The sequence below is a fragment of the Sceloporus occidentalis genome, unplaced genomic scaffold (assembly GCF_023333645.1).
Source record: "Sceloporus occidentalis isolate IW3139 unplaced genomic scaffold, rSceOcc1.0.p SCAF_4, whole genome shotgun sequence".
Classification (NCBI taxonomy): Eukaryota; Metazoa; Chordata; class Lepidosauria; order Squamata; family Phrynosomatidae; genus Sceloporus; species Sceloporus occidentalis.
The window spans coordinates 165,047,320-165,073,913 of NW_028316984.1; the positions used below are offsets into that span (position 1 = coordinate 165,047,320).

The 26,594-nt window shown below is 40.7% G+C and overlaps 1 protein-coding gene and 1 pseudogene across 1 annotated transcript in view; one reads left to right on the plus strand and one right to left on the minus strand.

The window, feature by feature from the left end:
- ESRRB (estrogen related receptor beta) overlaps positions 1-26,594 on the plus strand; it is a 144,231-nt gene that overhangs the window by 84,050 nt on the left and 33,587 nt on the right. Inside the window, exon 3 of the mRNA XM_089522258.1 lies at positions 10,906-11,022. Coding sequence (XP_089378384.1) covers positions 10,906-11,022 — 117 coding nt within the window. The remainder of the gene's footprint in view (positions 1-10,905; positions 11,023-26,594) is intronic.
- LOC149314979 (ubiquitin-conjugating enzyme E2 J2 pseudogene) lies at positions 1,473-2,324 on the minus strand (annotated as a pseudogene).

Sequence of the window (26,594 nt, forward strand, 5' to 3'; positions counted from 1 at the left end):
GGAGACTCAGGTGCTCTTAGATTTAGGCCATACAGTGATTTGTGCTACACATGCCCCATCATTACTGACATCTCTTTTTTAAAACAGTTAGTGGTGAATTTGCTTGATTGCCTCCATGTAGTTCTGCATTCAGATACATTGCTGTTTGTCAGTTGATAAACCTGCTAATTGTCTAGCCACTAATAACACAGGTGTATGTGTGCGTGCATCTGTGTGTGTGTATATATATATATGTATGTAGGATATTAGAATGATGAGATCATTGGAGCTGTACAGCTGAGAAGTTACAGCTGCCAAAAAGCATTTGCAGGGGGAAACATATCTTGTCCTTACAATGAATTGATCTATGTGCACAAAATTGTGGAGGCCCCAGGCAGGAAGCAGGTTCAGTTCTGCCCGATTCAAGCCAGGCTCTCTGCCTTGGTATCTCCTTTGGTCATGTCAGGGACCTTGCATGGCCTGCCAATTCACAAGGGCTGAATTCTCACATCTTTGGTCCCTTCTGTGCCAGAGGAGGGCTCTGGGGCCTCTGTGTACAAATTCCTAGGTTGCTTCCAAGATTTTGGCCCCAGTTTTCGACTGAGATGTTCATGATTTAAAAAGTAGATATCCTATGTTGCTGCTGCTGTTGTTTTAAAATCATGTTAATTCAATTATTCATGGCCAAACAGGATCATTGCCAGAATCAAAGTATATTGTCACACATGCACATTTATGAACATGCAAGGACATGTGCCTCTGTTGCTGCTACTCATTGGCATGCACAGCCTCTTGCTCTGACTGCTGAAGGCACCCCAGAGCTATTTTAGCCACTGTCTGCCAGATCACCCCTAGTCCACAGCGACTGAAGTGGCAACATGACTGCCAGCCAGTGGAAGGCTGCTGGAATCCTGATGAGTTAATCTCATCACTTTATCACAGGGCACTTACAGAAATTGCAAGGCAGCCGGGGCGGCTCTGTTCTGCTGGCAGCCAGCCTCAGGACCCATAAAAGAAATTGAGAGACCTGAGGGGAAGAAATAAAACAGAAACAACAACAAAAACACAGAAGAAAACTTTGCTAAAGTTTTGAAGAGAGCAGCCAATTCCCCCCCCCCCCCCCGGCATTGCTTGTCTGTGTCTGACTGTGTCATATGTGTCTCCTTCTTTTCAGATAACAATAAAGGTGGAGGCAGTGGTTGATGATGGCTTCCATGTTAGTGGAGTGGTGAATCTATTCCAGGTTTCAGATTGAAATTTAAGGACCTCAGAAATGGTTCAGAATTATTTTTTTAAAGAAAATCAACAACACAAAAAGATGCCATTTGTAGACCAGTAGTGTTTTAAGACATTGCCAACTTAGCTATGTTCAAAAGTAGGATTCCACCCTCCCCTGCATTTCCTTTCTCTTCGCCATCCCAATCACAACTTCTTCAAATCAAAAAAGGGTCTTATTAAAACTGAACCTATGAGCTAATCCAGCCTATTTTGTTTTATTTTTGTTTAGAGATATCAGACCAAAAGAGCCCCAAATGCTTTTGGTTTTGGCTCCTATTACTACTACTAATTTTGATCTTAGAATAAGTCTTTGTTTCTTTGTTAGTTTTAGCACTGCATTCTTGTGCTATGCTCCTTCGGGTGTACTTTACTGTACAGGCAAAGGCTATGAAACCAATGGTAGCAAATAAGTTCACGACGTTCTAGCCAAGAATTTGTGATTCTGATTGGCTTGCTAGAGGCTATGGTTACTATTGGTGGCAACCCAGGGCATGTGCTTATAAAGGAGCAATAGACCTTTCTGACCATGGTAGGCTTCTCCATTGGGGACAATGTCTGAGAGTGGGAGAGATGGTGGCTGAGTGTGGAGGTCGTCTCTTGCCTTTTTTTTTTCTGCTTGATTTTCTCCACCATGTCAGGGAATAATTTATATTAAATACTAATCTGTCTTGCTTCACTTGAATGTTTCTGTACTGCCCAAAGTGGGACCTTTTTCAACCACAAAACTAAAAAGACCTGTAAGGACTGACCAAGCTGGATTCCACATATTAGAATAAAAATCAGTAACAGAAAAACACCTTGTGTTGCCTTTAAATCTTCCATTTGATGTTGTCATATAAAACTAGGAGGTGTCAAGAGAAATTTTCTTGGGAAAATGAGTTTCCCATGGTAACAACCACCTTCATACATAGCTCAGATTCTGATACAATGTATTATTATTCAAGTATAATTGAGGGAAGAGGCTCAGCACATATATAAGGCACTGGATCTTTTTTGATGCACAGGTAGTTCTGTTTGAATTGCTGTGTGACTATCATGGGTGCTGACTTGTTACTGATGCTGCTCATCTGTCCCTTGCTGGGCTCTGGGCCCTCGTGCATGGCTTTGAGGAAGGGGAACAGGGAGGAGGGGAGCAAAGACACCAGGCTCAGCAACTTCTTGACAACTTCTTTGGAAGCTGCCCCTATGTGATCCTCCAAGCACAGACCAGCTTCACCTTTCTAGTAGTTCTGTTTCTGGTATGGAACAGGCAAAGGAGAGTGAAACCCTAAAGGAGCTGTCCAAGGTGCTAAGCCTATTTGGGGAATAAATCTTAGGACCTTCCATAATATTTTTAAAGTCCCAGCTGAATATTCAGAGTGGATTCACCATGCCATTGACATGGAACCCATCAGTTGATGAACTGATAAAAGAGTAATTTGCCCTAATCAACTGTACCAGTTCAGTTACTCCAACCATGCTTTAGCTTTTGTGTTCCTCTGAATTCTGCAGTGTTTTTGCTGATCTAACAGTGTGACCAAAAAGGCATAAATTAGAGGAAAATATATGCAAAATGCATATAGTAAGGACACCATCAAATCAAAAGGCATATATTAGGGCAATATGTTTGTTAGAATGCATATATTAGGAGGAAATGCATGGCAAAATGTATAGTATTTTTACACATATGAAAATGAGCACAACATTTCGTGCTTGATTTAATAATAATAATAATAATAATTATTATTATTATTATTCCCTGAACTGATGCAGGAAATCAACAGAACTAGTTGGTGCAATAGAAAACAAAACCAACAGATTCATCATTCCCTAAATAAAAGGTCCTTTTTGCAACAAAGGAACAATCCTTGCTGCAGTATCTTAACCTCACTGCCATGCACAACAGAAGGTGGTCTGAGAGTCATAGGATTTTTGGGGGCACTTTCCTAGCTCCACCACCACCCCTTTAAACCAAGAGGGTAATGAATCCACTAGAATAGACTAGGCATTCTGTTGGGAATTTATGATGTCATAAACTGCTTTACAATTGTACAATTTAGAACTCAGGTGTCATGCAATGGTTGTATCCATAGAAGCAGTGTGACATTGTAGTTGCACCACTGAGATCATTGAATAAACAGAAGAAGCATGACCATTGGAAATGGCTGAAATTCACAACAGTACAGCATTTTGCAGGACAGGGTGCCCTTGTGCAATGAGAGGGGGCAGGAAGCCCCAACAGAGCCATGGCACACTCGTAATCCGGAACAGAGAGCAGTGGAAAGTCATTGGTGCCCAGTCAGAAAAATTTCTCCACTTTTTATGTTGCTATATTGTTCAGTGGAAGTTTCCATGTGCAATGGAACAACTTGCATGATGCTCTATTGTATACTGCCACAATTCTCTAACATTGTTGACATCATGTCAGCAATGTTGCTCCATCATCACAAGACTATACATCATAGCCTCAAATTTAGCATCTTGGCTGAAATTTCTAGAATACACTTTCATGGATGAAAGCATACACTTTCCACAATGCATCTAATGAAGTAGGCTGAGCCCATATAAACTAGATATTTCTTCAAATGTGCTACTGGATTCCTTCATTTTTGTAAAATGCTAAAACTGAGAAACACGGCTATCTCTTTGAATATTACTATTGTGCTTTGCAGATATTATAGCCTTGCATATGAAAATGAGGAATGAAAGACAGAAGTTCAGGATTATGAATAAGGAAAATTTAAAGATGTTGAATAACACTGGCCCCAGGACAGACCCCTGTGGGACCCCACTGGTCACTTCTCTCCAAGATGAAAAGGAGCCATTGTTGAGCACCCTTTGGCTTCGGTCAGTCAACCAATTACAAATCCATGTAACAGTTGCCTTGTCTAGATCACATTTTACAAGCTTGTTTGCAAGAATGTCATTGGGAACTTTGTCAAAGGCCTTACTGAAATCAAGATATACTATATCCACAGCATTCCCTTCATCTACCAAGCTGGTAATTATATCAAAGAACGAGATAAGATTTGTCTGGCATGACTTCTTTCTCTTGAACCCGTGTTGACTTTTTGTGATTATGGCATTGCCTTCACAGACTCTTTGTTTAATGATCTGCTCCAGAATCTTGCCTGGTATTTATGTCAGACTAACTGTACGATAATTATTGGGATCCTCTTTTTCCCCCTTTTTGAAGATGCGGACAACATTTGCCTTCTTCCAGTCTGCTGGGACATCTCCTGTTCTCCAGGAGTTCTATGACAGAATTGGGGGCATACTTATCAAATTTGCAGATGACCTCAAATTAAGAGGAATAGCTAATACTCCAGTGGACAGGATCAAAATTCAAAATGACCTGAATAAACTAGAAAGCTGGGCCACAGCTAGTAAAATGAACTTCAACAGAGAGAAATGTAAGGTACTGCACTTAGGGCGGAAAAATGAAATGCACAGATATAGGATGGGGGACACCTGGCTTAAGGAGACAACATGTGAAAGGGATCTAGGAGTCCAAGTTGAACATGAGTCAACAGTGCGACACAGCAGCTAAAAAGGCCAATGCAATAAAAGTATAGTGTCTAGATCAAGGGAAGTAATAGTGCCACTCTATTCTGCTTTGGTCAAGCCTCACCTGGAATATTCTGTCCAGTTCTGGGCACCACAATTCAAAAATGACATTGAGAAACTGGAGCGTGTTCAAAGGAGGGTGACTAAAATGGTGAAGGGTCTGGAAACCATGTCCTATGAGGAACGACTTAGGGAGCTTGGGATGTTTAGCCTGGAGAAAAGAAGGTTAAGAGATGATATGATAGCCCTGTTTAAATATTTGAAAGGATGTCATATTGAGAAGGGTGCAAGCTTGTTTTCTGCTGCTCCAGAGACTAGGACCTGGAACAATGGATGCAAGCTGCAGGAAAAGAGATTCCACCTCAACATTAAGAAGAACTTCCTGACAGCAAGGGCTGTTTGACAGTGGAACACACTTGGAGTGTGGTGGAGTCTCTGTCTTTGGAGGTCTTTAAGCAGAGGCTGGATGGCCATCTGTCGGTGATGCTTTGATTGAGATTTCCTGCATGGCAGGGGGTTGGACTGGATGGTCCTTGTGGTCTCTTCCAACCCTACGATTCTATGATTCTATTATGCTTTCAAAAAAGGGGGGTCCAGTTTTCTTTTTGGGGGGAAGGTACTCCAAAGGGGCAGAGTTTCTAGTTCTCTTCAGACTGTGGCTGGCCAGATGTACCTGTCTCGCCACTGCAGTTCATTTATGAACTAGAAATCAAGTTGAATTTTGATGTACAGCTTTTAAAGATATTTTGATACTCCCCTTGCCATTGAAAAGCAGCTGTTGTATAGTGCCAGGCTGAAGGCTGAATGGAAGCAAGTCTCTGAGCTTCAGCATAGTATCTGCTGTTTTGAGGCCATACCCTGTAACATTTACTGATAAAAACCTAGACACATGTGGCCAAGTCCCATCAGAATGAGGTCAGATGGGTGTGGCTAGGCAAAAGGGGAGAAGAGTTATTAATAAAGAAGATTACACAAAACTTTTATTTTAAATGGAGAAATCTAGAATGTATGTATTGAGTTTAGAAGGGGCATGGCTCCTCATTCTCCCTCTGTTCCTCCCTTCTGTGTTAATTGAGTACAGACTAGTTTTGCTCTTTGAACTCAGTTTACAGCAACTGAAGTACTCTGAGAACTAAGTGGAAGGAAGGGAGAGACAATGAGATATTATAAAGCAGCTAAGAAAATGGGACAGTAGTTGGATTAACCAGGGCTGTCTGCTAAACTGGACAGTTGGAAGGTATGTGAATCTAACCACATGGTGGTAGAGTTATGGGCTTGCAGATGGATAGTGGAGAAAGGGAACTGTCTAACACTGATGATTGTCAGGATGTGGATGCTAAAGAGTAAGATGTGTAGCTGAAAACATTCCATAGGCATATGGGCAAGTGTCAATATGTTCTGGGCTTACAATATTTCTCAATATGACTTGCCGCCATGGAAGCATGATGTTTGTTTTTTTAAAGGAAAAAGTACAAATAACAATTTCAATGTGATTTATAGTTCTGATTTTATCCCACAGCTAGAGTCAATGCCTTTTGTATGACTATTATCAAATATGGCTGTGCCAAATCCCACCCTCCCTTGTACAGTTAATGGGTGGCAGTGGCAGCCAGTAAGGTGGTGGAGGAATTATTTTTGTGCTAATAATTGAAATTTTAATTAACTATAACATCATCCATAACACCTCAGAGAAAACATGGCATACAAAGTGGCATTTTGTATTGAAGTGCAAAGTCATAATGTGCTTGTGTGCCTTCAAGTCATTTCTGATTTATGATGACCCTAAGGTGAGCTTATCACAGAGGTTTCTTGGGAAGATTGTTCATAGGGGTTATGTGGTTGCCTTCCTCTGAGGCTTGCCCAAGGTTTTGATGCCTGAGAGGGATTCAAACCCTGGTGTCCAGAGTGTAGTCCGACACTCAAATCACTACACTGCACCACATTGGCCCATACACAATAGATATATTAATAAGGTTGAAATCAGTAAAAATTGATAAAACAAACAAACAAAAATAAAAAGGATATGTGTGATTGTTAACCTGGGACCAGACCTCTGCTTGCCACTCATATTCCATATCAATTTAATATTAAAAAGGGATGCTGGGGGGCTGACCTAGGCATGATCCCACTGTGGATGCCTGACCTGCTCACACATGGAAAAACTGGTTAGGAATAGCTAGGGTTTAGAAGTGCCCCCACCCCCCATGATGGGATTCCCCAAGGCCCCAGCATAATCCCTTTTGTCTACAGAGGGCAGTGAGAGGATCATGGTCAGAAGTGATTGCTCAAAACTACCTGAGACAAGGGAGTGCTGACAAATCCCTTTGTCTAGCATGTTCACATCAATCGCCCAACTATCTGCTTCTAGTCTGAACTACTCTTCTCCCCAGGAAACCATTTAGTAGAGCTTCTAATCCTTTCAGGTTTTGGTTTCTGCCCCCAAGATACAGTTCTGGATATGTATACAGCTAGTAAAACAGACATTCTCTGGTCTTGGTCTAGTTTGCAAAGAGGCAGGCACTCTGTTGGTTTGGGTAGACTAGGCTAACCCCACTTTATGCAGCAGCTATGGAGTGTTCTCCATTACAGATTCCCATAGATTGGAATCAAGATCCACATCAGTAACGTATCATCATTAGCAAGGACTTAAAACTATTCCACTTCTCCCACCTTTGCTTTCCTAGCTTGTGTGTGTGTGAGAGAGAGATTGTTTGTGTTGTTTATTTCTTCTAATACAAAAACAAAATTCTTCTAATTACAGAAACCTGTATGAATCTACCTCTGGAGTTCTGTGTGATTTGGTCCTAACTGGGTTGCTATCACAGGCCACTGTTATCCCAGTCATACTATAACTCTCATTTGAGCTAATACTAAAATTTCCCTAAAATTTATTAATTTGTGGGCATCTTTTCTGGCCCCCAGCATTTTGGATAACATGATGACCTGGTAAAAATAAAAATAAAAAAAATTATTTGTATACCGCCCTTCCCATGATCAGGGCGGTGAACAACAGGATAAAACAATACAATAACAATAACAACTATACATCAGGCAACAGTACAGTACAATATAACTATTAAAATCAATATTAAAAACCCGTTAAGCCAGCTACCCTTGCTGTCAGTGGGGGGGACTAGCTGAACTTGTATTGGGGAATGCTGATTGAAATAGGAAGGTTTTCAGCTCCTTCCTGAACTGGGCCAGGGAGGTGGCCGAGCGGAGCTCGATGGGCAGCGTATTCCAGAGGGTCGGGGCGACGATGGAGTATGCTCTCCTTGTTGTGGAGGCTAATCTGGCCCCTGGGACCCTCAGTAATTGCTTCCCAGATGTTCTGAGGGTGCGGGGCGGAATGTATGGGGAGAGGCGGTCCTCAAGGTATCCTGGGCCCAAGCCATATGGTACAATAAAGTGTGACAATTAGCTCTGTTGGAACAAATAACTCGTAAACACCAAATCTAAAGAAAAGAAAGAAAAATATGATTTTACTATGATTTGGGATAATTTCATTAAATATATGGTTCAGGGAGATACTGCTGGACTTCCAAAGGTATCCCAGTTTGTTTGTTGTTGTTGTTGATTGTGCAGGAAATGTATCATATAGTGACATCAGATCACCCCTTTCACGTGTAACTGAACAACCTAGGGCTACTTATTTTGACAGCAACCATGTGATCTGAGTAATACCTCCATTTAATCTCATTCATCCCTGCAAGGACCATGTAAGATAAACTCCTATTTTCACAGATTTTATTTTAACAGATAGTATGATAGTAATTAATTCAGGACTTTTTGGTAGGGCTTAGGACAGTACATTATTACATTCATGGGGTCCAACATTTTGAGTTTTGTGTGCTTCATTAGTTGTGTTTTCTCTCTGGTCATTTCACTAGGTTGAAGACTAGTTGCTTGCATGTTGTTTGCTGTCCCAATAAAAAATGGCCTCGGCTCAGATTGTATACTCCCAAGTGCCTGTTTATAATTCTCTCTTTACCTTTTGATTTGTTAAGTAATAAGTGGTGGTTCTGCAACATGGAAGATTAACATGCAAAGCTTTTTAGAAATGTTCATGTGTATGTGTCTTCAAGTTATCTGTTGGCTTATGCTGACCCCATGAATTTCATAGGATTTGCTTAGGCAAGAGAGTTACAGAGGTGATTTTTCCATTTTCTGAAATATAGCCAACAGCACCGGGTATTGGTTGCAGTCTCCCATCGAAGTACTAACTAGAACTAAATCTGCTTAGCTTCCAAGCTCAAACTTGTTATCCTGATAAAAAATGGCTAAGGACTGGCTCAGATTGTTTAACTCAGAAGTCATAACTCCCATGTGCCTGTTTATAATCCTATCCTCTCCCTTTTAATTTTTTTGATTAATAAATGGTGGTTTTGCAACTTGGAAGATTAACACACAAAGAAGCTATAAGAACTTTTCAGTTTTCTCAATTACAGTTTCCTCAGTTGGAGAACTACTGCCAGAACCTTTTCTTTGCTGGGTATAGTTATTGTTATTATTTTCAAACCCATCTTTTTCAATTTAGGACTAAAAGCATCCTGCAACAAATAAAAAAAAATTGCTAAAAACCCACAAGATACAAAAGTTATAATGATGTTAAACAATCAAAAGATTAAAACTAGAATAAAACATACGTAATTAAAACTCATACACACATCAGCACAACAGTTAGCAAGATGAAGAATATTATTTGGTGGGATGGCCCTTATGTGGTCAATCAATACAGGAATTTGTTCAGCCAAGATTATAATCAGGAGATTTTGTTTCAGGTGTCAAATAACAGGGATTAGTCCCTGCCTGCCCCATAATTATGGAACCCTGTTGATTTACAAGTTCATCAAAACTCATATCAAAGTATTGCAAGACTTTGCTAATTGGACTGGTGTTTTCCAGCGTTAATCAGAACTAAGATAATTTAAAACAGTTTTTATACAATGTTGCTGAATTGCACATGCTGCTGTTTGTGGACATGAAAGGGAGGAGGGAGTGTGTAAGAGGGAGTGAGAGGCAGATTGAGCAAGAGGGGGGAAGTCATTTACTGTCAGTGGTGTAGTTGCATTCTGGACTTAATTGACTTTTGTTGTGGCTTTTTGGAAAGTAATATGTTACTTCACTTTTTAAAAAGTGTAGTAAACCAGTAAACCAGTCCTGCATTGTCTGAGAGCCCTTCTGCTCTTTCTGCTGTGTATTCCTACTACACAACTATAGCACTATAATACCACTTTAACTTCCAGGTCTGCAACCTATGGAATTCTGGGCTTACCCCTCCCTAAAATGCAAATCCCAGGATAGTATGCCAATAGAATGACTTAAAATAGAATCACAGCACTTTAAGTGTGCATTGTGAAAGGACCTCTTGGGCTTTTCTTCCAAATCCTGCCCTACCATTTGCTGTAAGAACTGAACCTTTTGCTGAAAATGTTTTCTCCAAACCTGCTTGGATTGAGAGTGAGTGTGGTGTAATGCAGTGCTACTCAAAGTGGAGATCCTTGGACTTGTGCCAATCCCTGGCAGGTTCAACTGTGCCCATTGACACAAAATATAGTGCCAGTCTCAGGCACATTGGCAAAAAACAATTGCTAGTCCCCTGCATCAGATAGCCTGAGAAGCATTGCTGGAGTGTATAAAGTTTCTGACTAGGCACATAGGAGACTCAAGTTCAAAATTTTATTCAGCCAAGATGTTCACCTTGGGCCAGACATCATTTGCTGGTCCAATTGATCTCATAGCCTTCTGAGGATAAAATTGGGGCTCCTCAGAGGATGGGTGACATGAATACACAGAAAAAGGTAGTGTACACTCATTTTTCAGCATATTGATCCCAATTCTTTGGTATTTCCAGCCAATCTCTTCTTTAATCTGTTTTCATGGTAAAGATGTGAATATACCTACTGTGTGTATGGAAATTGTACCTCTAGTCTCCCATCCTGGTATGATACCATCATATGGGCTATACTCTGGTGAAACTCATGAGTCCTGTTTATTCTCAGAAAGATCACACTTCTTCAGGACATGCCTGTACCACAGCATTCTCTCTTCTGTTTCGTGCAAGGCTTCAGTAACTACCTTTCTTTTATTTGCACTTTACAGGGAACATTGAATACAGCTGCCCAGCTACCAATGAGTGTGAAATCACAAAACGGAGACGTAAATCCTGTCAGGCATGTCGCTTTATGAAATGCCTCAAAGTGGGGATGCTGAAAGAAGGTAAGGAAAAGAAGTTGTGTGCCTTTTGTTTACTTCCCAGCTCTTTTAGAAAGGTGGAGGCAATATCCCTTTTTCTCACCAGACCTTCTGGTATTTTCATGTGAAGGAGAAACAGAACACAGTATGATTGGAATTTTGGATTGACTGGGGTAGTAGGTGGCAGTGGTCATAGGTCAATGCCCTGTTGGTTTCACATGCCAGTATAAGCCCCCAAAAGGACTTTTTTGGATATTGTGAAAGATGGTATCTGCTACTGGTATTCCAGTTGCCAGTTAGGATTGCATTCTTACTTGGAAGTATCCTGTTGAACTCAGTGGTGCTTTTATCTAAGTAGGCATGTATAGGATTGCACTGTTACTGTGCTTTTTATGTAAGCCATCCTGGGAGCATGATCAATAAAAATATAAAAATAGAAATATCTGAAAGAAAGAAAGAAAGAAAGAAAGAAAGTGTATAATTTCACAGTGGGGAGGAAAACACTTGTTTATCTTTCATGTCAGGTGATATAAGTCTCTTTTTCTGTATAAAGGCACTACCTTCATGAGACCAATCAACATGTCCCCCAAATGTGTGCAAGTTTAATTTGAAAGATAATAATTTTAGGTGGCTTTCTAGGTAAACAAAGGCTGGTAAAAGCCAAACTAGGTTGCCCGACTTTGTTTTTTGGTTGGACTGTTTCAATAAAGACCCATCTTTAAGTGATAGGGGTTCAATCCTCAGCTGTTTAACTTCTATCCCAATGAAGAGCTCTGTTGACTTGAAATCTTATACTGTATTTTATGACCATCTTATTGTCCTGGTTAAAATACTGTAGTGACATGGATTATGGAGTATCTTAACTATTTTTAAAATAAATAAATACTGGTATAAACATCAACAAAAGTCTCTCACTTCCCCTTCTTTATGCATTTCTGCACATTTACCACAGAAAGGGTATGCTACAGATTTTATATCCCTACATGTATAAAAACAGAACCACATACTGAATATTAGGGTCCTTACAGAAGAATGTAGGGCTGCCTTAATCTTTGCTTGGCTGGAAAGAAAATTTGAAGATGGTCCATTTGGAGAGGAGAGAGACTTCTTTGCCTGGAGAGAGGCCTTTGTTTCAATGCAAGTGGTCTCCTTTGCCCTGCAGTACACCGCCTATCCGTCTCACTCAGTCTATTGATTTGCTCAGTGTTGTCTGAATAGTGCTTGGCTCATCCCCTGTGCTCCTTTTCCTCCTACCCCTTCCCCTCATCCATTCAAGGTGTCCACTGGGAATTCAATGGCAATTAAACACATTCTTATGGATTGGCTTCAAAGCTTAGCTTCCTTGGGGAATGGAAAGGGTGGGGGGGGGGAGGTTGGAAAGGAAAGGTAGCACTTGTGACTCTCTCTTCAGTGTATCTGGAAGAGTGCAGCTGCCTCAGTCTGGGCCACTGAAAAGCTCTCAGCTGTGGAAGGCTCTAGACCAGTGCATTTCATCCAAAACAGGCAGACTGTTGTTGTGGGAGCCAGAAATGAATTGGAAGCAAAAGCGGGTTTTCCTCTGAGGTGTTGCAGGAGTGATAAATGCTAGGGTGGTTAATAATGTAGATTTAACCCCCTGTTTAGTTCACTGACTGACAGATCCTATCTGAGGTTAAATCTGTCTGTCTGTCTGTCTCTCTCTCTCTCAACCACAGTTCTCCTGACATTGGTGAGGTCAGCTGTATGACCTTCATGACCTTGCATTTAGGTGAAGATGGTGATGGATTGAGGGGGAGGGAAATTAGCCTGCTTTGAACCTAGAGGTGTTATCCTCTGAAAATGGGGGTGAGGAGAGGGCAGCAAGGATGAACTGTCTTCTATTATTCCCTTGGTTTCTTTTATATGATTTACTCTAATTTGTTAGCTTTACTTTACAACACCAAACCACATCTCTTCCAGCATGGCTTAACCTATTCCACTTAGGACTCAGTTCCTCATCGCCAAAGGCAGTGACTGTTTTCCTGTTGTGATTCAGAGTTTCAAAACAATAAATATCTAAACATAAATGGCTATAATTTCACAAGCCATTAGCATTATGCCTGTAGCTGTAACAATCAGAATAGGATACAATTGCCTTATTCAGCATATACCACTTACCAGAGCTTTTGGTGGCTGCTATTTGTTTAGATCAGGGATGGGCAAAGTTCAGCCCACAAACTGCATGCCCCTACCCCCATGTGTTATATGTCATACCACAAGGTGCCTTTCTATCTCAAATGCTGTTTAACATCTACATGAAACTACTGAAACTATCAACTGAAGTGGCAGAGTGCAATCAATATGCTGATGATTCTCAAATACATTTCTCCATGCCTTCAAAAATAGCATTAGCTAAGGACAGTGTGTCTCCTTTGAATGAATGCCTGGAGGAGGTAATGGGCAGGATGAGGAAAAATCAAATGGGACTCATTTTTAAGAAATGTTTTGACCATCTGTTACTACTTGATAACATATGGCCCTCCAGCTATTGTTGGACTGTAAGTCCTATCATCTCCAGTTGCTGTAGCCAATGCTGAGAAATGCTGGGAGCTGCAGTCCGACAACATCTGGATCATGGAAGCTGTGCTGCTTGAAGGGACACACAAACACATACACACACTTTGTCATCTCTACAGCCCCTCGATCTTAAAAGATCTAAAAGCATCAGGTAAGGTAGACCACAGAAACTCATTGGGTAACCTTGGGGAAGTAACATTCTCACAGCCTCAGAAGACTGCAATGGCAAATCCCCTTGGAACAAATCTTGCCAAGAAAACCTTGGGATAGATTTGCCATAGGGTTGCCATAAGTCATAAATGACTTGAAGGTACATACCAACAACAAAGCTAGATCCATGAGAGAGAGAGACTCAGTTGCACCCGTGCTGTTTAATTGCTCAATTTAGTACTGAAGCAATAAAACAGTAAAACCATCCAGAACATTGAATTTCAAATAGGCATGCCTACCCCATTAGTTCATTTGCCAATGAACTATCTGAAGATTCTCACCACTGGCTAAAGAAGGTAGCATATTTCTCAACTCGTAAACAGAAATTTAAAGGGGGCTGAGAAACAAAAATCTGTATTTTTAGGGAGCTGGAATGAGAATGATCATCACATCCCTATCCTAGGCAGTAGAATCAATGAATCAATTCATTATGTCAGTGAGTCAATACTTACATAAATTCCATTGATTAAGTTGGTTTGCTCTAATTGGGCCTACAATCAGAGTCACACTTTTCTCTTTATGGTTCTACATGTTAACATGGACTCTACAGGGATGTAGCTAGGATTTTAGGAAGGGGGGGTCCAGACTAAGTGCTACCATTATTATGGGGCTTGGGTGTGGCGGCGCAGCAGCACACACCATTTTTCTAAAGGAAGGGGGGGGTCCGGACCCCAAGAACCCCCCCTTGGCTACGTCCCTGGACTCTACAATAATTAGTGAGATTATGGCCAGGAATGAATATGTATAATTGACTTTCACAAATCCCCTATCCAAGTTGGCCCCAGAGTCCTACCCCTTGGGCACCTATCGTTCACCCTGCCTTTTTACCCTTCAAATCCTTACTGAGTCTTTTAGTAAGACCTGAAGGTGACCACTCTATTGGACATGTGGGTGTGTTTGTTGTTGGGTTCAGTGTGATAAAGCATGACCAGTCCTCCTTGTTATGTATTACATTAAAACATCTAGACAGGGGTGTAGAAAATATTTTTTAAAGATTTAATGCATAATGGATAAAACAAAGATCTAGACAGATGTTGTTTCCGCACATAGTACACAGTAACACTTCAGTTTCAAATAATGTACACTCTTAGCTCCCCGAAGCCCTATTCAGATCTTCCTCATTCCCCTCTTCCTATTTGTCCCTATCTTTATTTATGTCTTGCCATGTCCAACAATCTAACAGGCAAGTCTCTAGAGTCTAGGTTGTATCCTTTTCCCCAAAGGACCCGCCCCCAGCATTCCATGAGCTGTGATTAGCTGGTTCGAGGATTGCCCAAATTCTCACTTCATATTTCATATTGACCTTTATTTTTCTCCTCCCAAATTCTTCGAGTAATTTCAAAATTTGCTGTGATTACTGCTATAAAATCTATTCCTAGTAATGGTAATAGAAACAACTACAATAATTTAATAATAACAAGATGAATTCAATCAATAAATCACACAAAAAAGGAAATCTAGCAAAGGGAAGAAAATAGTATTTGGCCTCCAAAAAAGTCAGCAGTTTTCTGAACAGAACAAATCCATAATTGTTTGACTTTCTGCAGAGAGATGCAGAATTGCCTGGGGACTTTAACTTATAAAGGGGTTGTTTGCATTTTTCTAGCTTTGGTTCCTGTGGTTCTGTTAGGTCATTCATTCCATCTTCCAGTCAATGGAGGATTGTTCCCATTAGCATATTTTCCAGGAATTTATCTAGGCCAGTCTTACAAGTTTCATGTGAAGTTGCTTCCCTTGGCAGAAGCACTTCTGGCTTCATCAGTGAGTTTTGGTATTTTGGGCTTTCTGGAATTTTGTCTACCATATTGCTTTATATAATCACAGTTTCCTCATATCACATTAAATACTATTTGTTTTCTTGTTTTGAAAGACCTAAGTTACGGAATTCTCAGAATTCTGATTGGCTCTTCTAGAATCATATTTTCCTGGACTCTCTCTTGTTATCTAAAAGATAAACTAACTAACTCTTACTAACTCTTCAAATGTTAATGAAAATACAGATCTTTCTATGGTCTGTTTTCATGCTCTGGGGGTCCTTTTGCAGAGTCTAAAGGGGACTAAAATAGAGCCATCCTGAACACAATTTCATGGCTGAGTAAGGAACATAAGAATGTAAGGATAACCCTTCCGCATCAGATCAAAGCTTTAACTGGTCCAGCATCTTGTTCCCACAGAGGCTAGCCCCCTGTTGCCTAGGAGAAGTCCACAAGAAGGCCATGAGAGCAATAACACCTTCCACTTCATGATCCCTAGGAACTGGTATACAGAAATATCCTCTCTCTAATACTGGAGGTAATATAATAGTCATTCTGCCTACTAGCTAGCAATAGACCTCTCCTTCATGAATTTTTCCAATTCCTTTCTGAAGACAGCAACACTGCGACCTTCCAGGTCATGTTTTATACTGCAATTATAACAACTGCATATATACCTCAACCATTTCTTTCTCCATACAATGTCTCTTGGAATGGAAAAGGAAAAGACATAGCTAAACCTCCCAGGGGACTTGAGATTTCAGTTTCTGGATGTGATACTGCAATTAGAGAGTGACAGAAATTTAGCTGCTGAACTGACTTTACTTAGTCTTTTAAAGGGAAAAATGATGCTTCCTCATCAACAAAGCTAATAATAAATTGCATTCATGTCTTGTTCCCATCCACACCTGTCCCCATATTTGCTGCATGGTTCATGATCCTGTCCCAGAAAGATTTTGTGAATGACATCAAAGCACACACTGGAGCTCACTCACTTAGCTAGAAACCCTTTTTCAATATCCTCAAAAGGTAATTGTTACAAGAGTACTAAAGAACACAACAGGAGTTGTCCTTGGGAAATAAGAACAGTTGGAGCTGATGCTTCAGGTGAAGGGGAAAAGGGCTCCAAAGTGATACTTTACAACTGTGAAAGACTATCCCTGTGATGTACACATTACTGGGGGTTTGTTATGGCAATGCAGAAAAGTAAACGAGAAACAGAGGCAGGAAAGGAGCAAAGCAAGCAATCAATAGGTTTCTCAGATATCCTGGCTACTTTGCTTAAAAGAGCCCTAATCAATGCAGTGCAACTAAGGGAATGTATGTGCCCTGGGCCATCTCAGTTTCTTCCATCATGACACTGCAGACTGAAAAAACTCACTGAGATCTCTTCAACATGTGGATAAAAAACAGGGTGGAAAACTACCCATGTAAAATCTGAAATGCAACCCAAAGCTACGTGTATTCATTCAGCATCATAGCTTTCTCACCCGCACTTAATCATCCTCTCCCACTCACCACCAAAACCCAAAGGTGTGTCAGTCATATTGCTCTGGCTTCTTAGCTGACTGGCTATCCCAGAGGAAAAGCCTAGGAGTGAGTGGGTTTAGAGCAGGAAGGCTCAACTTGCATGAGGAGTCAATGCTTCTGTTTGTGTTGGGCATCTTAAGTTACTCTATTCCAGTTCTGCACTAGATATCATCATACATTGATGGCTCTGAAGACCAGAATAAAGGGCACCCAAGTTAGTCTTTATGGCTGAAAGACATCTTTATCCAGAAGGGATTTAGTACCAAAGAGAAAAAAAAAAACCTCATTTGGTCAGAGAGTTCCATGCAGAAGCTGCCCAGTACACAATGCTAGGACCAGTATTAGTTATTTTGCTTTTGACAATGAATGACAGTGAATTGTTGACTCTAAATTGGGTTTTACTAGAACTCAATGATTCACTAACAAGAGGCAGATATAAAGGACAAAAGACTAAAAGCCTTACCACACAAGAGTGTTCTCTGCTGTAGTGTTCTTGTGTGTAAAAACACAATTAAATCAGAATTACTCTCTTTCCTTGTGCATTCTGGGACCACAGTGTCTGTGGGGAAAAAATCTAGGCTACATTTTCTCTTTAATTTGTTGTTTCTTTGTTTAACACAGGAAGGGTTTCTGCATGGGGAGTATTAAGATACAGAAACAGTTTGGAGTGGTATAGTCAAGGAAAGATCCTTGATCTTTGATCTTGTTTTGCTGACATATAACTCTCTTCTCAGAATTCTAAAATACTGAATTCAAGCAGGAGGAGAATATTAGTTACACTTTTTGGCCAAGTCTTCCTGACCTTAGAGAGTGCTGAAGTTGAGATTTGTGTATGTCAGAAGACCTAAAGGTCTTCTTCTCAAACACCACCAGTATTTTATCTATTTTAAAACAATTCTGAAGAAGAGAGACTAACTACAATAAGTGAGATCACATTTCAGAAAGAAATTCTTTGGATAAAGCTGATTCAGCCCAGTTTGCATAATTCTGACCATATGCAGAGGCCATTCTCTTGTGATGATAACCTTAGAGAACAGTGGTGCAAAGAAAATGCTGTCTGTCTGTTTTCCCCCCTACATTTGACAGTGAGAAGGAACGTTTCTGGAAATCTTTTTACAGTCGTTCAGGTACTGCAAGCAGTTAGGAGACTGAGCAAAGTGAAAGCATATAATGCTTAACACAGGCAGTGTAGTTTTAACATGTGCAATGGAGCCACATCCTGCCTTTGGTCTTTCCCTAGGGAAAGCTTTTCTTTTCTTGAGAAGGGGTGGAAGGGAACCTATTTGCAAATTTCCTGACAGAAACATACTGAAAAAGAAGCAGGAAAGAGGAAAACAGTATGTCAGAAAGGCCAAGCCTGTGGCAAAAAGATATCCCCCGGGCAGTTTTCTTCACCTTTTTTGGCTGCGCTTGTTGACAACCTTGTGAACAATGAGGATCCAGTAGCTTTTAAGTCACCTGGACTTCTGTTTCAGTTTATGTGGCCATATGCAATATACACAAATGGTAGCCTTTCAGCCTCTAGATGTGCTGAACGTTTAAGTCCCAAAGCCCCAGCCATCATGGCCATTGGTCAGGGATTCAGGGAGTTAAAGTCCAAATTTCTGGAGTACCAAAGGTAAAGAACACTGCCAAAGACCAGTCTTCCTATCTTGGTGTCTTCTTGATGTTTTGGACTGCAATTCCCATGGGAGTTCTAATTCAACACATCTGAATAGCAGTGGGTTGGGGGAAGGTAGGCATAGACTTCAGATCCATGTTTCCTGGACTCCTTTTTCCTGCCATAATTTTGTTGTTGTTGTTCCTGGATATGCATAGTTAGGTGGTGGTTCTCACTGTGATCCCTCATTTCCCAACTTTCTCATCTCTCCCTAGATTCCTGTTTCTATTCAATGTACCCTTGGTTTTATCACAACTAGTGGGAAGGGCTTCCAAAGATAATGGGCAGGACACATACAGGGGACATTTTTCTTTTGGCAAAAGGAAAATAAATGCAGTCTTTGAGAGAAAAAGACACTTATCCTCTGATCCTTCTGGTCATGCACTTCATTTACCTTTGATGAAAGTGGAGGAATCCTTTTGCTTCTTTCATTATTGGAGTGATAAGCACTACAGAAAGAAGATGAGGAGTTGGCAATTCTTACTTGCTAGATTAGAACCCCCTTCCCAAATGAGACAGGCAGATATGAAATTTTCCCCCTCCTTGGCAACTCACAGGGTCTTTCCTGTCTCTTTTCTTCCATAATTTTTTGGGACAAGAAAAACCAACATAACCTACAAGTGAACTCGGGCTGAGTGTGTAAAAATAAGGCAAATGTGAAAACGGCAAAATTTGGTGGTGGTTATCGTTGTCTTTGTCCTTCCACCTGCAGGAAGACAGGTGGACACTGCCTGGCCACCTGCCTTCCTTGGCAACTAAATGGCCAAGTTGAGGGGGCACCTGGGCAGCAGGAAGGGAGGTTATGTGCTTGGGGATGAAGGGGACCATGAAGTTATGCCTGGCTCAGCTTTATGCCCCGCCAATGCAATATAGTATATTGGCTGAAAAAAAGTTTTAGAACTATGCGATTAAAAAGTATTTAAAGCCTTACAATGAAAATAAAAGTGCAGCACATACCCTTAAATGGCTCTATTGCAACAACTTGTTAATGACCCAAAGCCTGTCTAAATATAAAGGTCTTCCCTCTCAAAAGAGAGGGTGCCAGTCTAATCTCCTGTATAAGAGAGTTCTACAGCCTAAGAATAGCATTTTATTTCCCCAGGCATGTCATTGGGCAGAGCAGGTCTTGCATCTTTTTAAAGAGGACACTAAAACAAATGGGAAATGCTGGGGTTGAAGTGTGTGTGTGCCTTCAAGTCATTTCCATCTTCTGGTGACCCAAAGGCAAACCGATTATGGGGTTGAAGATCATGTATTAAATCATAGGTAATATTCTTCATTTTAGTTCCCACATGCAGGATGGCATGATGGACATAGTTATAGCATCCAAGACTGTATATTACTGAGCCAGACCAGTAATCTGTTTAGCTCAATACTTAAGGTTTCAGGCAGAGATCTTTCTAAACCAAATCTGGCAATTGAATCTGGGATCTTTTATATGCAGAATTCCTTGAATGAATTGTGCATTGGCTGGGGGGAGTTGTAGTCCAACATCTGTGGAGGAAAATGGGTTGGAGAAAGTTGTAGTTACACCACAGCTACAACAATTATAACCTCAGTGTTTGAGATGTTTGAACTGTAGTTTCTTAAGGGAAGATCCATCCTCTTTTGGGGTCGTCCTCACACAGCTTGAGAAGGAAATGATTGCATTTAGAAATGGATGAAGGATTCAGTACAGTTTTTTGGTCATATGATTCCAGGAAAATGCACACATTTCTTCATATTCAGGGTGAAAATAATCAAAGTGTTTCTCTTAAGAATGTGAAATTACACAAAATAATCATAATAAAATTTATTTATATCCTGCCTCTCTGTGCAACACTGACAATTGTTTGTCTATGTGGAAATCACAGAGCCTCCATATGTTGAACTGCTACTCCCAGTAATTCTTGCCTTAGCTACACTGAATAGGGCTGCTGGGAGTTGCAGTTGAACAATCTGAAGGGCTGTGCAATTCCCAGAGACGGTCGACATCCAGGATTTTGCAGGCTTAACTTTTAAAAATCAGGGTTTGAATTTCTGTATGTTCAAATGTAATTTTAGTGCATTTTTGAATACTGTAATTTATTCAAATTTAACTTCATAGTCAGATTGGAGAGATTGGAAAATTCAAAAGCAGGACAAAGTCACTCTCACATATTCTACCCCACCTCCCCCATATTACCATCATCAATACTCCCCCCCCCCCGGTCCCCACTCCCACCTAGTTAGGGTTGCTCTGAACTTGGTTCAATTTTGGTAGGTGGTGCTTTCACATTAATGGCATTTTCATGGCTGAAAAAGTGTCTGTTGCTGCATCTCTTAGGGTCAAGCAGATGTTAGAAGCAGAGTGAGGACAAGTGTCAGAAAATTGTTCATCCTTTTTCATATGTTTCAGTTGAGCAAGAAGCTGCAGTGTCATCTCAACCCTGTTGTTTATTTGTCTATAATCCAAACTAGCTCAAATCATTAAAGACCTGTTTGAGTAGTTAACATTAACACCCTCACTTCTGTTCCTCTCATGAACTAACTTTCAGTGGAATACAGCCATTGTACAACTCCTCTTGTCTCTCAAATGTTTCTCCCCACAACCTGATTCCCTTCCCCCAGCACCCTGGTTTCCATTCCATGTGTTTTCTGAAAGATATTTGATTTCAGTGAAAGCTCTGCTGACATCTATGCAATATGCTTGCACTTTCTGTTTGTGCTTCCTGGGAAGGATGAGGACTCCTCCGGGGATTCTGGGTAATTGGGTTAGTGGCCAGCTCATGTCAGGAAATTAAAAGGCGGCCCTGATCAGGTTGCTGCTGCATGGGATTTAATGGCTTTGTATTTATAGACTATTCTGCTTCTAGCTTGAGCCAGAAATACCACTTTCCTACACATTGCAAAGGAAGTAAACAGAGCAAGTTTTCTTACTAAAATGCAGATGTACTTTAAAAAAACTAGCAAAGTGTGTACATGTGCACCATAATAATGCTAATATATGTTATCAGAAATTTTATCACAAGGTGAATGCATTGTCAATATCTGTGGTGATTAATGTAAGATTTGCTTCATTGCATCCTTTCTTTTAGGGCTTTACCAGACAATGGTAATGTCTTTTCAACCTAATTGATATCCATTATATGCTTTCTGTCTTTATGCTATTATAATAGAAATTAAGTACTGCTTTTGAAAAACTGAAATATCTGTGCACCTAAAAGTGCACTTTTCTGGATATTTGCATGACAGTTCCCTAGTAAAAGAAATGCAAACATTCTGGAGAAAGTGCACACAAAAATGCTTATGTTGCTTGAAACCGAGCACAAAAACACATTGTATAATAGGAATTTACTTGAAAAACTTGGGTGAAATGAGGAAAATGCATACAATGGGGCATGTGTTAGAAAATGTGTCCAAAAATGCGTATCCAATTTTCATTTTTGTACATTTTAAAAAATATATATACAAAATCAGGCTGAAATAGGCCAAAAGGTGGGGAAATGATGAACTGAGTGGAAACAAAATCAACATATTTCCTCATGCAAGGAAGCAGCAGTTTGCAAACAAGGAATGATATTATATTTCTTTCCTGTGTCTTTGTTCATGTATGCACACTTGTATATTTGAAAGAAAAACAACATATGAAAATAAAATGATATTTTGCAGCAATTAGCATTTCAAAGCAACAATAACCAAACTTAAAGTTTGTACCTGCAAAGCTTCCCTGTATGTCCTTGTCATAAACAAAAAGAACAACTTTTTTCTTTTAAACCATAGGGATGTGAACGGGTGGTATAGGATACAATAAGGTATAAAGAGTTACGCTACTTTGCAGGGTAGGTGAGAGTGGAAATAAGATAAGGAGTCCTTAAATGGATCATGCAGGAAAAAAATCTTCAGTACATACATACACGACATACAATGCACACACAATGCAAGGTGCCAGTTATGCAGTGCCCCAGGGATCATATACAGAATTATAGGTCAGGAGCCCTACTATAGGGACTCAACCTAGAAGGATGCATATCCTGTAAATTCAGTATGACAGCTAATATTGGGCCTTGGCTGCATATCCCATTCTCATGGGCTCTGCTTCACAGAGCTTTTAAAGGTATTTTTAGTCACCAGAAAAAAAAAAAGAAGAAGAAAAGAAGAAGCTAAACTCGATTGCCTGTGCTGCCTCTTCTGCACACTCGGCTATTTTTATTTCCGACAGACTGGGCCTGTATCCAACATTTAGAAAAGGGAGAAAATGGTGGAATTATTGTACTTCCATTAAAGGGGGAAAATCCCTCCCCAACTCTGATGTTATCAAACCAGGGAGGGGACATCTGCTCTCAAACTTGTTGGACAGATGTCTTTTGGCAGGACCACACTGGAGAAATGCAGAGAGCTTGAATAGATCAGCAGAACACCTCTCCCGTACTGCAGAGGACTGGTATAGGCACCAGTCTGTTTGAAGGACTTCTGGAACATGAGTGGCACCAACAGGATGGTTAGAAAATTGACAGTCTTGTTCAAGGCAGGTATGGGATAAAACCATGACATTTCTTCTTTGCTGGGGTATAAATCATGGTGTATCCCCCACCCCTCCAAAAGAAAATAAGTCAAAAAATGAAAACTTTGCAATGTGAAGGAAATACCTTTCATCTCTTGATAGGATTAGCTTGTATGGAGTGGAATTTCATTCCTTTACTTTACAATTGCTTGTCTTTTCCTCCTTTATAAGCCAGGTGACTGATCATTCTTTTAGTAAGGTATTTAGTAAGGAAAATATTCATATTTGCATTCATAAGGTGTCCTGTGACACCTTAAACAAAACACATTTATTACAGCATGAGATTTTATAGATTACAGGCTGTAGTCCATGTAATTCATGCTATAATAGATGTGTTATAACATTATTTTACTTGGCCAAAATGGCCAAGGACCATTTGAATCAACATTAGGCCAGCTGAAGTGGTGCTGAAACTGAAGGATGTTAGAAATAGCTTAGAGCTATCCTCATTCAAGCCTAACATTGTGCTGGCCCAGTAACTGTGTCACTGGACTGGAAGGGGATTAGATTTGGCATAAATTGACTTCTTCTCCACCATTTTGAGATATCCGAGATCATCTGGCAAAGGAGTGTTTTGTCAGCAGGAGATCATATTTGTCAGCCAAGAGGTACCAAACCCTTGACACTCGATGCATTTTTAAATTAAAATTGTACTACAGTTGGCCCTCTCCTTACGCGGGGGATCTGTTCTGGACCCCTCCGCATAAGGTGAATTCCGCCTATGCTCAAGCCCCATTGGAAACAATGGGGCTCGTGCACAGCGGTGTGGCGGTGCACAGGTGCCACAGGCATGCACGCCCATTCAATTGAATGGGATGCGCCGCCCCGCGCGCTTCCCACGCACTCCCCACGGCTTGAGCGTGTAAGCTCAAGTCCGCGTAAAGCGCGCCTGCATATGACACGGGTGCGCTGTATTTGTTTTTAAGATGCCATGGGACTTTAATTTTGCTTTAGTATTTATGTATATTCATTTATTTCACATGTGCACTGAAGACAGGATATTTCCACCATCAAGATTAAAAACACCCTGCCTGATGACTGGCCATGCTGGCTGGGGCTGATGGGAGTTGAGTCTCTCTCTCTCTCAATCTCTCTCTTTCTCCTAATAATAGGACCCCATGTCACCCAAAGAAACTTAATAGTGAGTGGTGAGAGGCTGATAAAAGGAAGTACTTCTTCACAAATAGCATAGATAAACTGTGGAATTCACTATTACAAAATGTGATGATTCCCCAAAGTGGGCTGCTTTGAAAAGGCAATTAGACAAATTCATAGATGATAAGGCTCTCAGTCACTGCTTATTAAGTTGGAGACAGAATGTTCGCAGTGCCATTTGCTGGGGAACATCTGTAAGAGAGGGTGCTATTGCATAAAGGTACATCTTGTGCACATCCTATATCATGTCTTGCTGTGAGGGGAATTGAAAGCTGAAACATAAGTCTTTGGTCTGATCTAGCAGGACTCAAACTTTGCTAGATCAGACCAAAAGCCTATCTGTTTGAGCTTCCTGTTCCCCATAACAGCCAGACAGATGGGAAAGGATGTTCACAAGTTGTGCTTTGTACAATAGCACCATCTTGTTGAGAGAATGTGAGAGTGAGTACTGATGCAGGTTTATAGCTTTTCAACTCACTTTCAGTTCCAATGAACCTGCTTCCAAGGTACCTGCACCATAAGCCTGAGTGAGGTGGTTGCCTCAGGTGGCATGATTCTGGATGGGTGGCGATAAATTTGCTTTTTCCCTGCCCATCCTGGCAAGTCCTTTGCCACTCTGGAAAGGTGCAGCTGCTTGGCACAGCTGTTAACAACCAGGAACCTACTGTCTTAAAAGCACTTTTCCTCAAAGAAGGAAAGAAGTAGGAGGCAGAGATGACTGCTGTCTCAGTCCCCACCCCTGCCATTATCAGTGGAGGAAACAGCAGTTTGTGCACTTGCTCTCGCTGCTCTCTTGTTCATTATGGACCTGAACAGAGAGGGATTAGGATCTTTTGTCTTCCTTTCCTGCTTGTTTTTGCTTTCTCTGTCAGCCACCTAACCCAAAAGCATTATGAGGAGATAGCATTGTCTAGTTCAGTCAGGATTAATTAAGTGACTGCCCTCTTTTGTAAAAGAATAAAAAATGTCCCAGCTTGAACCTTCCACCTTGTGTTCTATCTTTCCACCTGCTCTTTGATGCAGGAGGACATGCCACAACATTTCTCCCTTCCATCCTTTTCTCTTTTGTATTTGTTTAGGATCAGGCTATTTCTGTCCAAGAATGTATTTTCCTCAATCAATGTTCTTCCCGTTGAAGATTCTAAATATATTTACTATCTGTAATTTGGCACCATGCTAAGATGGGCACCTCTTCTGTTACTAGCAAGCCTTTCATGCCAATAATAATCACTCAGCATCAGTTCCCTCTAACACTAACTGTATAGAGCCAACTGCTTCCTGCTTGGCTCTCTGAATCCTCAGAGCAACATTCTTTGGTAAGTGTGAGATGATTTAGACATTATCACACCAGCCTTGTGCCATGCAGTAATCACATCATGAAAGGAAACAGAAATATACACTTTGGAAATGTTTCTTATCACACCTTTCTCTTGCAAGACAACCCCAGGTGTTTTTAGCTTCCACTTCAATTCCAGCATTATAGCAGTCAGTGCCATGAGGGGGACTGATTCTTCTCCACTCTCCCTCTCCCACTCACTATTCCAAAGCATGTTAATTCCGTGCCTGTTGATTTAATTAGTTTTATTTTTAATTATTTTTAATTTTGCTGTGTTTGCATAATTATGGCATAAACAATTAAAAATTAGTTTTGTTTTATTTTATCATCTTGCCATTAGTACACAAACACAGCAAAGATAAAAATAAGAACACCCAACATGCACAGAGTTAGTGAGCTTTGGAAGAGCGACTGGGAGAGAGGAGGAGAATCAGGCCCCATCCTGTCATGTGACTGTTGTAATGCCAGAACTGAAGAGGCTTTTTGCATTATAAAGCCTGTGCTATAATAGTGATATTCAGAGCTCATTGACAGATTTTGCCTGCCAATGAAAAGGTGCACTACAATAACAGGGTGGCAACGGAACAGACACAACCTTGTCTGATAAGTATCAGTTCAAGATGCTTTTATCTAGTTAAAATTCCCCTTTTTAGTCTTGTGTGGTAAAGTTATAAGAGTCAGCGTGATGCAGTTGATGCAGTGGTTTGAGTATTGGGCTATGATTCTGGAGATCAGGGTTCAAATATTGGCTCAGCCATGTAAACTCAGTGAATGACCTTGGGTAAGTGACACTCTCTCAGCCTCAGGGGGAGGCAATGGCAATCTCCCTCTGAAGAAACATGCCAAGAAAACCCCATGGCAGGTTTGTCTTAGGTCGCCATATACTGGAAATGA